This window comes from Aegilops tauschii, chromosome 2 (assembly GCF_002575655.3).
Source record: "Aegilops tauschii subsp. strangulata cultivar AL8/78 chromosome 2, Aet v6.0, whole genome shotgun sequence".
Taxonomy (NCBI): Eukaryota; Viridiplantae; Streptophyta; class Magnoliopsida; order Poales; family Poaceae; genus Aegilops; species Aegilops tauschii.
In genome coordinates, this window is record NC_053036.3 from 614,441,096 (window position 1) to 614,454,920 (window position 13,825).

A 13,825-nucleotide genomic window follows, 5' to 3' on the forward strand; every position below is an offset into this window, starting at 1 on the left:
CCAGATCTTTAAGTTGGTCCCTGCGCCCCCTAGCGCCAAAACCTCTAATGTTCCAGAATAAGGCCTTCATCTGAAGGATAAGTTTTTAATTCTAAGACTCGACCTGCTCGGAGCCTTGCAGGGTTTAGCACGTTTCCCAGCCCTACGTTTAGGAACCACCGGGGAAGCCTGACACCTGTCATCTCCCCCCTCATCCCCACCGGCCACAACCAGTGGGGCAATCGTACCCACCCCAGCCTCCTTAGCTTTAGCAATGTCAGCCTGAGCTACTTCATTAGCCCTAATCAACCCAAGTAAAGAAGAGGGGGATCCCAAACTAGAATCTAAGCAAATGCCCACGTCATCTAAAATTTTAAGCAAATGATCATCGGATTGCGACGGAAGAACTAAACGAACAGGGGAGTGAACAGCGGGGAGGGAAGAGGAGGGGACTAGGCGCGAACCTGAAGGGGGCAGATCCCGAGCCGCAGCGCGCCGAGCAGCCCGATCCGCCACCCGCTCGCCGCAATTGGAGACGCGGCCACTCTTGCGAGCAGTGGAGGCAGGCGAACGCACAGGCACAGGGGGAGCACGGCTGGGGGAAGCGGCAGCAGAAGACGGGCCCGAGGCCGTACCCAAGTCAGTATCAAGTCTGCGGCAAAGCCCAGCCTAGCAAGGAAAACATATTCTCATCTTATGTCGAGAGAGACACGACTTAGGATTGACCACATTCAAACCCGTTGTGGTTCTGTAGGCACTAAGATCATCATAGGCGAGGACGGGACGGAAGACAAATGACAACATAAATGGGATTGGATGTTTAAATAAAGAACGTTGGCCTATTGGGGTCTTGACTCATGATTGGGCACGTGCTATATTTTTCTCTCATTGCAACGCACGTGCACGGGCTCTTTGCTAGTAAAAATCTAATTAACAACTAATTAACATGCACAATAGGAGAACAACATGATAGTCAAAAAATGCTGGAAGCCGAGAAGAAAATCATTCGCCTAAAGATAGCACTTCTAAAAGAAAACCAACAGGGCAAGGGGCTCTCTTCCTTCTAGCAGAGAACTAATTCCTCATTAGGCATTAAGAGTCAACGGAATAAATGCTAAGTGGTTCCAACGTCTCAACGTAGGGAAATGTCTGGTACCAGTCACCCTTTATCTTGGCGAGTCGCGTCCCCTGAGCCCTGTGGCTGACCCGCACCGGCACCGCCTTGTTTGATGACCACATGTCTTTCCGTCTATAGTGCCCGCATATCCATCCCTTCTTCTTTGTCAAGATGTATTCGCCACACACGAACTGTGACCCCGGAAGGTCCTGCCGCCTGAGACTGTACCGGCACGTCCACTTCCGCCCCTTATCAAGAATCCACACCTCAGTCGTCATCGAAAGGTCACGGGTCACGAGGCCCAACCTCCCATGCACCTCAGTTAGGTGGTACGTTAGCTATATGCGCAGGTAGCTCCTCGAGGAAGGTGACACGCTCATGCTCGAGATCAAACGCCACGACCAGTGCTATAGCGCCATAACTCAAGACCCAATAAGTAGTGCCATCGACGCTGACGATGCCGGCGCTCAGGTCGCACTTGCACCATCCGTCGTGCTCAGGAACCTCCCGCCACGATGCCTCCCCAAGTGTGAGCACATGTACGGTGTCGAACACGTGCGGCAAGTCGAAGCTGCAGGGAACGTGCACCACCTTATACTGACCGGACGTAGGGTGGTATCCGAAGCTGTACGCCTCGTACCATTTCTCCGGGACACATCTCCTCTTATCTACACACGGCAGCGGCGGTACAGGCAACGTCTCACCGGTGGCCGGGTTGACCAAGGTGACGGCGCCGCCTGGTGTCACCATGTCGCACAAGCAGAGCAGGCCGTTGCACGTACCGACAAGTTGTCCGTATTTGCCCCACTTCCACAACTTTCTGCACTTCCCTGTTGACGACTTGGACAGGTCATCGACGACATAGGCGGTGCGGTCCCAGATGTCCCAGAGAAGGGCCGTGGCGCAGCTGTGCATCTCCGTGGTGCGCTCGTCGATGATGTCGCGCCAGAGCCTGCAAACGAGACGGACCCGGCGCCGGGAGCTCGGGGGCAGCCGCAGCAAAATCTCCACCAGGACGTCCGTGGGCAACTCCCGGCGTCCCGCGTCGTCCATGGCCATGGGCTGCAATCTATTTCCCTTGTTTCCTTTCTCTTTCTCCCGGTTGCTTACCACACGATGCGCTGCCGTTGCACAGTCGTTTTCGTTTGCTTTTAACGTCACCACGATGCGGTTTGATTCCGACTTGGTTACCGACTTCTTCTTTTTTGCTGGAGTTACGGATTTTTTGCTTTATGTTGTACTTGTGCTCCTACTACTGTTTGGAAAGTTTCTTTGGTGGGAATATGAGAACGTGATGAAATCCAAACAGGTTTGATACAACACGGGATCCCGGGCACGGCTGCTGGAGTTCGTGCAGGAGGCAGAGGCGTGGCTGCCTGCGAGCAGCAGAGGGCCGAGGTGGACGTGCAGGGCTGCCAGGGGCGGAGGGGCTCGGTGGGTGGCCGGGCTAGCCGGAGCAGGAGCTGCAAGCGGCGGTTGGTGGCCGAGTACCCATGGACGGCGAGCGGTGCGAGGACAGAGGAGGCCGAGCTGCCGGCGGATGGCAGGGGTGGTGACCACGGCAGATACGGCTCCGATATTCAGCATGCGTCAATTTTTTGCACCTTGCAAAATGACAACACCTGACACTATTCAAAGCATAATTAGTTTTTAAAGTATATACTCCCTCCATCCCGAAATACTTGTCGGGAAATGCATAAAAATGGATGTATCTATAACTAAAATACGTCTAGATACATCCATTCCTCCGACAAGTATTTCCGGACGAAGAGGGTACATGATTAATACACACGACTAAGTGGGTACAGTTGCAATGCTTGTTTTAAGCACTTTAGCTCGATTTCAGTCGACTTTTAGTTTTATGGCCAGTTGATTTTCCAGACGTTGGATTATGCTTTAAGATTTGTGTAGTATTTCTTTTTTTCTGTCATGTTTTGCTGGGGTTTTCTTTTTTGAGGAAATGTCATGTTTTGATGGTGTATTGGGCTGTTTGGATTTGACTGACTCCTATTTTGGGTCAGTCAATTTCCTTCTTGGGCTGGATTTTCGGATGTGCATGCTTTTTTTATGGGATTGCTTTTGTTTTCTGTATGTGTACACTTTTGTTTTTAATTTTTCAGTTGAGTTTTGTTTTTTTTATTTACGTATTTTTGGATGTTGGGTGTGTGTAAACCTATACATGTATAAATTACATTAGAGTACGGCAACTTCATTCTTATATATTTATTTTATATATTATAAAAAGTGCATTTTTTGTGCTAATTGTGTGAAAAATTATGTTTTTTTATTTTCTTTATTCTTTAAGGATAATAACAATGCTATTTTTTTGCTAATTAAATACAGTTTTCTATTATTATGTGTATGTATGCATCAAATTACTATACAATATTTGTGTAAATTATACTAGACTGCTAAAGTTGCATTATTAAATGTATATTCACTGCATATTATAAAAAGTGCTATTTCACTGCAAAGTTGTGTGCAAGTTTTTTTATTTTCTCTCTTCTTAAGAGTAATACCAATCTCACTAATTTACTCTCTCTTAGAAAACTTTATTTGTTTTATTATGTTTAGTTTTTAATTCATTTCTTGTTTTTGAGGACGTTACCAATGCCACTAATTCATTCCTTATTTAAAAACTTTATTTTTATGTAAAATTCACTATTATATGTTTATTCTTACATAACTAAAAAGTGCAATTTATGTGTAAATTGTGTGCAAATTGTATCACTGTTATTTTTACTTTCATTCTTCTTAAAGGGTGGTACAAATGCCACTATACTTGATTTCTTTTTAGAAAAATTTATTTTTATTTTTGTGTTTGTAAGTAAGTATACACGCAAGTATGATACATCATGTGTGTAAATTATAGTAGAGAGCAAAAATTGCACTGCAAATGCTTATTTTTTGCATATTACAAAAATGCAATTTCAGGGCATACTTGTGTGCAAGTTATTTTTTATTTTCTTTCTTCCTAAATGGTTTCATTTTCCTCAAGAAAACTTCATTATTTTGTGTTTATTTTAGTTTTTACTACTAAATGCGCCCGTGCGTTGCAACAGGGAGTAAAAAGATTTATCTAAGCCGTTATCATTTCTGCTCAATTTTGATTCTCACTCGTCATATTGATGGCAAGTACCTACAACCACACTCAGTCAGCACCTTTGTGGTGCCGTTTGACACTAAGGAGGCCGCGTCCATAGATTAAGTTTATTCAAGAAAGCCAACATGTATCACCATCACATGCAATAGATGGAACACAAATTAAGATTGTATTTATCGGTTCAACTATGAACGTGCATGACTATCACATTAATAGTTCGGATATTTTCAAAATAAACATTCATGTACTTCTGATGTTGATGAATTTGATAAGTGTATATACATCCTATAAAAATTGTTTGTGTATTCACTACAAAAAAGTGTAATCCGATGATAAGTACGTGCGTGGATTTTGCAAAGAAAAGGTATGTACGTAAGGTCTTATCTCATGAAACATGTACAAAGAGAGAATCTGGTGCAAGTACAACATGCCCAAGGATTATAATCTTCCCAATTATGAGCGTTCAATTTTACATGTTGCAATATAGATCCGTGTCGGTACGAAATAAAGACGGACCATGCACCATTGATTAACATTGTATCTTAGATATAATTTTAAAAATATTTAACATGTAAGATAACATCATATTCAAATTCTACATATTTTTTAATCAAAATCGAAGTTATGGTTTAAAAGATATGGTTATTTGAAAATATTTATTTATTTTTAATAGACTGCGGGGTGATTACCGTAGAATCTGGTGTGTTTATGTAAAACTGTAAAAAAACATTCGTTTTGACTCAAATCTGACTGTGGGTTAATTAGTGTAAAATTCAGGGGGTTTTGTGTAAATTACAAAAAAAAGGTTCGTTCTGACTTAACGGCAGACTTTGGGTTAATTATCGGAAAATGCAGGTTTTTTTTTGCAAAAGTATGCGACGGACGACCAGAAGCAATCACTGGTTTATTATTAGGGAGAGATATTTTCTTTCTGCTTAAAGGTTTTCATTCTAGCACAGAAAATTCATTATTTTGTTTTTCTTTTTCTTTTTGTATTTCTTTTCTTAAAGGGTTTCAGTATTCCATAGAAAACTTCATTATTCTGTTTTAGCTTTTTATTTTCCTTCTTCATTTCATTCTTCCCTAGAAAACTTCAGTATCTTGTTTTTGTTTTTTATTTTCTTTCTTTTTAAAGTGTTTCATTATTTTGTTTTTATAATATTTCATTAGTGACGTTTGCATTTCATTTTTTTCTTTTTTAAGGGTAATACCAATTCCACTAATTCATCCCTTCTTTGGAAACTTATATTTTGTGTAAATTCCACAATCATATGCTTATTATTGCATATTATAAATGGCGCAATTTTTGTGTAAATTGTGTGCAAATTTTTACATTTCTTGTTTTAGATTATTTTTTATTTGTAAAGGGTAATATAAATGTCACTAATTCATTCTTCGTTGGGAAACATCATATTTTGTTTTTGTTTTTGTGTTTATTTCACTTTCTTTCTTCTTAAAGGGCAGTAGCATTGTCACTTATTCATTCATTCATATAAAATTCATTATTTTGGCTTAGTTTTAGTTTTTTATTTTCTTTCTTCGTCAATGGTAATAGCGCCACTAATTCATTCCTGTTTAGAAAACTTCTTTTTTTGCAAAACTTTCATTATTATATGCTTATTCTTACAAATTATAAAAAAAAATCAATTTATGTGTAAATGGTATGCAAATTTTGTCTTTGCCGGACTAGTTATATATATTTTTTTGAATGGTAATACCAATGCCACTAATTCATTTTTTTAGAATTTTTTGGTTCAATTATTCTATAAGGTGACAACACCAGAAGTATTAGATGCTCAAGAAACCGACCCTTTTACTTCTTTTGGGTTATCATGTAACAGCTCACAATAATTAAATCTATGGTAATTAAAATAATGTGTTCAAGGAATACTTAGAAAATTTTACCCTTCTCGGGGATTGTCTTTTTTGTGAAAATTCCTCTATTACGTGCTTACTATTGCATATTTTAAAAAGTGTATTTTTGTGTATATTGTGTGCAAATTTAATCATTCTTTGTTAAAGATTTATTTTTTTTCATTTTTTTCTTCTTAAATGATAATAGCAATGCCGCTAATTCATTCTTCATTAGAAAACTTCATTATTTAGATTTTGTTTTAGTTTTTATTTTATTTCCTTTCTTCTTGAAGGGTAATACCAAAGCCACTAATTAATCCTTTCCTAGGAATCTTTATTATTTTGATTTTGATTTTGCTTTTATTTCATCTTTTTCCTTCTTAAAGGGTAATATACCAAAGCCACTAATTCATTCTTTCTTATAAAACTTCATTATTTCAATTTTGTTTTAGCTTTTAGTTTATTTCTTTTCTTCGTTAAGGCTACCAATGCCACTAATCCATTTCTTATTAGGAAACATGTTTTGCGAAAAATCCATTGTTATAGCTTATAGTTGCATATTACAAAAATCGCAATTTCTGTCTAAATTGTGTGCAAATCTTTGCTCATTATTTGTTTTTTCTTAAAGTTAATATCAATGCCACTAATTCATTCTTACTTTGAAAAAAATTATTTTAATTGTTTTAGTTATTATTTTATTTTCTTTCTTTTTTAAGGGTAATACAAATGACACTAATTCATTCATTCTTAGCATTTTTAAAAAATATTCCATTATTATATGCTTATTCTTGCATATTGTGAAAGAGCGCAATTTAAGTGTAACTCGTGTGCAAATTTTGCCATTTTTATTTAGTTTTGTTTCATTTTTATTCTTCCTAAAGGGATACAAATGCCACCAATTCATTTTTCCTTAGCAAACTTTTTTCTTTTAATTTTATTTCAGTTTTAGATTTAATTTTATTTCTAGTTTAAGAGTAATGGCAACGCCACTAATTCATTTTTTTTCTTAGCAATCTTCTTTTTGGCAAAACTTCACCATTATATGCTTATTATTGCATATTATAAAAAAGCATAATTATGTGTAAATTGTGTGCATATTTTGTCATTATTAGTGTTTTAGCTTTGCGAGAGACTCATGCCAAACTTCTTCTTAGGTAATTTTCTCTAAATAACACTGCATTTAGACTGCAGGTATACTGTAGCAAGTTGTGGGACAGAAATATTTTGTTTTGGCCGCATTTGAACCGTCACGGTCAAAAAAGAAAATTACCTCACACTTTGACTCCTTCTCTTATTAAATTTCTCTGCCATGCATGCATCTCTCTCTAATTTTTTTCACATGCATGCTCACATCATAAATCTCTCTCAGTATCTCTCTCTTGCATGTCTGTGCACAGCACCATCTCTCACGAGTGCTCTCTCTCTCTCTCTCATGACAGAGTCCAAATCTCGCAGGCATAGTTGCGGCCGGCCTTATTAGGCTTTTTTTTGCTGTGGCTGCGCATGTCCACACCTACACAAAAAAGTGACTGACCGAATACAATTTTTAGTCGATTGACACCTAGCCGGTCCCTGTTTTAAGCTCGCGCGGCTCTTTCCTTTTGAAACAAGCGTTGTCTCTTTCGATCAACAGAGAGCCAGTGCTGCACGCTTGATTCATTCGAGAGTGTGACCTTGGATTCCTTTTCTCGAATGTCGATACCAATCATCCAATGCCGTCCATGCCTGGGAACCTCCTCCAGAACCTTCTCCAGATTAGCTCGGGAGATTTATCAGTAGATGCCGAAGTACCAATATGATTAATTGAAGTACTCCCATTTTTTTTTGTGATACTCATAATCCATGATAAGCTACATAATTTGTCCATCGTACGCATTATTCCCAACTTTACAACCACGCCGACGTCGATGCTGCATGTTTGCTTGTAGTCTGGTCTTTAAAATGCTTATCATGCTATAGTATACCACATGGAAATAAACGACTCCGCCTCTGCAGATAATGGATGATCAATGGTTCTGCCATGTGCTCCCCGTTTGATTAAGATCAGGAGGATCCCTGGGTAGTAGTACGAAAATGCTAGATATATAAGGCCAACTCCACCGTGCGACTCCAAACGGACGTTCGGATTGGCCGGAATTTGTCTCTTTGGGGCGCCGATGGGTTCGCCAGTGTCCGGCTGTGTCCGGTGGGTCGTGCGCGCGGCCGCACCCCAAATCGTGTCCGGGGTGGACGGGAATAAAAAAATTATAAAAACTAGAATGAAATAACTAAAAAAGCAAATAAACGCATTTAAAAAAAAACATAAAACATATATAGGGGCCGGCCACAAAACGGCCCAGTTTCAACGCCACTTAAAGGCCCAGTTTCATAATTAACATAATAACAAAATAAAAAAAACTCCTCCCGTGCGCTCCTGCCGCGCCCGTCGGTGCCGTGGCCGTCGCCGTCTTCACTGGCCGCCGGTGTCGTCGTCGTCGCTGACGAGGTCGACGTAGTCCGGCGGCGTCCAAAGGTGGGGCGGCGGTGCGTGGTAGACGGGGGCGGACTGGACGGCCGGAGGTGCCAACACCACCTCCTCCCGCGGCGACCCCTCCCGCTCCGGTGACCGCGACAGAGTGGGGCACCAATTCACGCCCACGCCGGCGGCCATCTCCGGAGCAGTGCAGGACCAGCCCCACCCCTGGCCCAGCAACTGCTGGAACGCGGCTGGCGGGTCCTCCTCCATCGGCTCCTCCATGACGGCCGCCAGCTGCAGCTCCGGGAAGGCGACGTCCCCGGCGGCAGAGAGGGCCATGGCCTCCTCCAGGCCGTCCCACTGCCGCTCGTCGTGCGTGTTCATGGAGTCGTCCATGACACGCTGCAGGAGACGGGCCTCCTCCTCCGCTGTCATGCGAGGGGGGGGAGGTGGCGACGGAGACGGGGAAGGCGACGACGTGGGCGTCAGGCCGCGCACCCGCGTACGCCCGCGCGCCTCTGCACGTGGCCTCTGCGGTCCCGACAAGGTGCCGGCGAAGTAGGACGCGCGCCGCACGTCGTGCTCGTCCTGGAGCCATGTGTCCCACAGCGGGGAGTCGGGGGCATACCTGTGGTCATAGTACAGGTCGTCGGGGAGGAGGCGGCGGCGGCGCGCGATCTCATCGCGCCGGGCACGGCCGGTCGCCGGCACCGGCGGGATTGGGACCCGATCCGCGGAGAGGTGCCATCCGTTGGGGAGGTGGGCGTCGCTCCACGGGACCGGCGCCCTCGTTTCCCAGTACCTGCGGCACACGTCCGCGCAGATGTGCTGCCGGTCGCGCTCGCCGGCGGGCCTAGGGGCAATGGTGAAGGGGGCCGGCGCGGGGCTCGACGGGAGGAGCGCGACGGTGACGCGGGCTTCTCCTTTTTCACGGATCTGCGGCGGCGGCCGGAGGAGGAGCCGGCCTCGCGGTCGTGCTTTCCCTTGCGGTTCCAGAGACCCATGGCTGCGGCCGGCCGGCGAGCTCGACGACGGGGAGTGGCTAGGGTTTGGGCGTGTCGGCTTTCGAGGGGCAGAGAGGGGCCGGCGTGGGGAAGTGAAGACGATGACCGGTCCACGGGTCCCATTTAAGAAGGACGGCGACCGTTCGATAGCCGGATGACAGATGGGGCCACCAGCCCGTGCGCATTTATGTTGGCGGGTGGGAGGTAGGTGGCCGCCTGCCACGCGGCCCCGACACGTACGTTCGAAGCGTTTGTTCGCTGTCCGCCGCGACCCAAAACCGGCGCAAGTTTACGCTCGAAATGGGTCGGCCAGGACACAAAACGGACCAAATGGGTCCGGGCTGTCGCACGCTGGGCCGCCTCGTTTGTCCGTTTTGCCCCAAACGAACGGGGCCGGACAAGATAGGGTCGCGCGGTGGAGTTGGCCTAAGTACAGCTCACGGTTCACCACCCAATAATCTTGGTACATGTCGGCGAATGCATCCATTCGCTTGTGCTACTAATCTTCAATAGTGTACGTAGTACTGTATTTTTTAGGGAAATCTGTAATAGTGTATTGATGAGGACACGGGGACGAGAAGATGAGTTCACTGTGGGTGAATCAGCGGTTGCCTTGAGCGTTCATCCACTTCTGTATCATCTTTGTCAACGTTTAATCCGAAGGAAACTAGAGAAAGAAGATGTGTGGCGCCACGTACGGTTTCTCCACGTAGAGTACGACTTTAGCCGGTCGATCGAACTGTGGCGCCTCGATGTTCAACCCATCCCCGACGACACGTCGTGGCCGCGCCCGGGTCCTGCATCCACGTACAGTACTCTCGGCGTCGGCGGGGCACAATCTCCAAAGTCACCGCATGGACCAGCTGAGCGGAGGGACGCAGCCAATCGGGCGCGTCCCGCGGGGCGGCGGCAAAGGCAAGGCAAGCGCGCCGAGCCGGCCAGCCGACCGGAGGAGGCAGGGCTTCGTTCGGCTCAGGCTGTAGCTGGACGGAGCAGCCGCCAGCACTGACTGGATTCCCCGGTGCTCCTTCCTTGCTCTCTCCGCGCCCTTTTCCTTTTCCTCCGTCGCGTCGTTTGACTTTGGGGGCCTCCGTCGTGTGCGGCGGCTGCTCGATGGCGGAAGCGGTGGTTCCGTCGCCGGAGCGGCGGCGGGATTCGCGAGGGCAGATAATGTTCCGTCGTTATCCTGCGCATGCACGTGGCCGCCTCCGCGTCCGCGTGCATGGCGGTGCGCGCCAGGACGGCTTCTCTCTTTCTTGTCACTTGTCAGGACAAAGCGTTGCGGCCGGGTTGCGGCGCCTGCGAGAGGGACGCGGGCACGCCGGCGGTCGCTGTCCGCTGAAAAACGCCCGCCAACCGCCGCGGAGCCAGACCGGCTCGTGGTTCGTACGTGTCGAGGCGCCTCTCGTCGCGCGCGATCGGCCCGAGATCGCTCAGGAAACACATCGCATGGTGGTGAAACCTGGACAGGCTTGGAGATATCGATCCCAACAAGAAGATTCTTCCAAAAGAAATATCGCAACAAGAAGCATCGATGTACTCTAGAATGTACCGTGGCATCGGATGTAGTACACTCGTGTACGGTACGCTCTACTTTTTCTTTGTACACAATACAGACGCAAGCGCTCATATAAACACGCATACACTCACCTCTATGAATGCACACATGCACCCCCTATGAGCACCTCCGAGAGATTGAGCCGGCAAATCATCCTCCCACTGAAAGGGTAAGTGCGAGCACCAGGACTTAAACCCTGGTGGGTTGGGAATACCAGTGTCCACCTAACCATCCCAACCACACGTTGGTTCGAAAAACTCTCTACTTCATTATCATCAAAGGTTTGGTTCAACTTTCATACTTTTTTCACACGCAGTGGATTTCTTTGGTGGTCTACATATTTACATGTATTTTTTTTTGTTATTTTTAGTGTTCGTTGTACTGTTATTACGAAAGACGATTAGATCAAAAGTTTTCCTGCAAAAGGTTTGACATATTTCATTGTTAAGATAAGATAGAAAGTATGTATGAGGGTACGCCGACGCGCGAGAATACAACCACTACTTTCCCATCATTAAGGCCCCTAATATTTTGTCCCAGCAATTCTTCATAAACTCGCCACCTGCTTCACGTTGGTGAACATAACAGTAGGCATGGTGGAAATCTTTCGAAAGATCTGTGTTTTGTTCTTCCCAAATTTCACAAGAGACGAACATGGTCAACATCACAGATTCACAGTAGCCTTCATCAATAGCCCGTCTGCGTTCTATTGACAACCTCACACCATCACTGTTTCACAAAGCTGAAATCGAGTCGAGATTTAAGATCATATCCCCCGCACCCTAACCAATCCTTCTATCATACGAAGTGATTGGTTTTTAGTTACTCGGGTTTGAGATTGTCCAACATATGTAAGTAGGATAATCTAAAATATAAAGAAATTTACGCGAAAAATGTGATCAATTATGTCCACACAAAAACAAAACATGTTCAACTTACTCTTTCCTTCATGATGTAGCTGCAACACAGTTATAGCGCTGCATTGCATCCATTGGTCACCCTTGACTTTGGTAGTTCTTTTCTCTAAGGGGGACATCATGGATCAAATTGTTTAGTGTGTGGTTCTGGTATTAAGTTCTAGTTGTGAGTATCTGTGTCTTTTCCGATGTCTCCACTACGCGGGGGGGGGGGGGGGGGGGGGGGGGGGGGGGGGGGCGACAACGTAGAAAATAAGAGTCTCATGTCTGCCTCTGTGCCATCTGTTCGAGCTAGTCGTGTTTCAAGCGGTCTATCTTGTGCCTCTGTCCCGTACTTTGGCTCTTCTCCAATGATGAACGCGATGGATCTATTCGAGTGAATTGTGTTCAGGGTGGCCCGTCTCATCCCGCACTTCGGCTCTTCTTGATGACCAAACATGTTTGGATGTCTTCGGGTGAATCGTGTTTTAGATGGAACGTCCGTCCCACACTCCAGTTCTTCTTGACGATGAAATATGTTGGATCTCTTCTACCGAGTCATGCTCCCACACTTTGGCTCTTCACAACGACAAAACAACTCTTGAACTCTCTGAGTGAGCATGTTTTAGGTGGATCATCTCATCCCACACTTTGGCTCTTCTCAACAACATAAGGGTTAAATCCCTTCGAGCGAGTCATGTGCAGGTGGGCCAATTTGTCCTGCACATCAATTGTTCTCATCGATGATAGATGTATGGATCTCTCCAAGTGACTCATGTCTTAGGTGATCCGTCTCGTCCCACACTCTGATTTTTCTCAACAATGAAATGGTCCGATTTCTTCGAGCAAGTTGTGTTGCATGTGTCTCATCTTGTCCCGCACTTCGCTCTTCTCAGCGACCAAACATGTATGGATCTCTTCGGACAAGTCATGTTTCAGGTGGGCCATCTCGTCCCGCCTATTGGCTATCAACGATGAGATATGTGCGAATCTCTTTGAGTGAGTTGTGTTTGAGGAGGCTCGTCTCATCACACACTTTTGGTCTCCTCCACATGAAAGCGAGAACAAGGTATGTTAAAAGTCAAGCAAGAAGCATTAGATGCTCCCGAGATCTATGTACTACTATTTTCTAACACGCCCGAGATGCTTCTCCAGCAATTTTCAGGAGGAAGCCTGAGATTGTACCTTCTCTAAGCATGGGTGCTCAGTGAGAGCATCTACAACCGGCATACTCAAATCCTCCTCAAACGCCCGCGGACGCAATCGGTCAGTGACCGGACAGGAGAGAGAATAAAAAAATGACCCAACTAGATCCCTCATATCATCTCTATGTATCTGGGCTGTCTGCGAACCCTCATATCGAGGACAAATGTAGGGAGCATATGAGGCTCCCGAACAGTCCGCTACGTAGGACGCGGTTACCCCGAACCACTTTTTTTCTTTATTCTTTTTTTTTCTTCTCCTTCTTCATCTCCACCAATCACGTGCAAGTGAACGACCGAACATATGAGAAAGAAAAATGAGAAGTGTAGCTGCTTGGACGGACAAAATAAGGGCTCAAACGGACACGCCCTATCACTGACCGGGCATGTCCGCGGGGTTAAGGGGTTCGGATTTGGTAATATTGGCTGTAGATGTTCTCTATGGACCTGACCAAACTCGTATTTTTACTCTTCAAAACAAAGTGGGAATATGTTTGTCAAAATAGAAGAATTTCTAGCGTTGTGCTTGCCAAATGATATATCGTTCTCATAGTTTTGTCTAAATCTACAATCGCATGAAAAAGAATCATGATAAACTATTCCATGATCCACCGTGCCGGCCGATCGGACGGCCAGGAGGGCGCTGACAAACGCGGT

General features: G+C 45.3%; 1 protein-coding gene across 1 annotated transcript; it reads right to left on the reverse strand.

Moving 5' to 3' along the window:
• Positions 1-1,414: 1,414 nt before the first annotated feature.
• Positions 1,415-2,155, reverse strand: LOC109786444 (putative F-box protein At1g53370). The gene has a single exon (XM_020345012.1). It carries the CDS (start codon positions 2,153-2,155, stop codon positions 1,415-1,417), a length of 741 nt encoding a protein of 246 aa, XP_020200601.1.
• Between the last annotated feature and the right edge of the window lie 11,670 nt (positions 2,156-13,825).

What these genes read in the sequence shown, in the direction of transcription:
- LOC109786444 (XM_020345012.1), bottom strand. Translation starts at nt 2,155, where the DNA reads ATGGCCATGGACGACGCGGGACGCCGGGAGTTGCCCACGGACGTCCTG.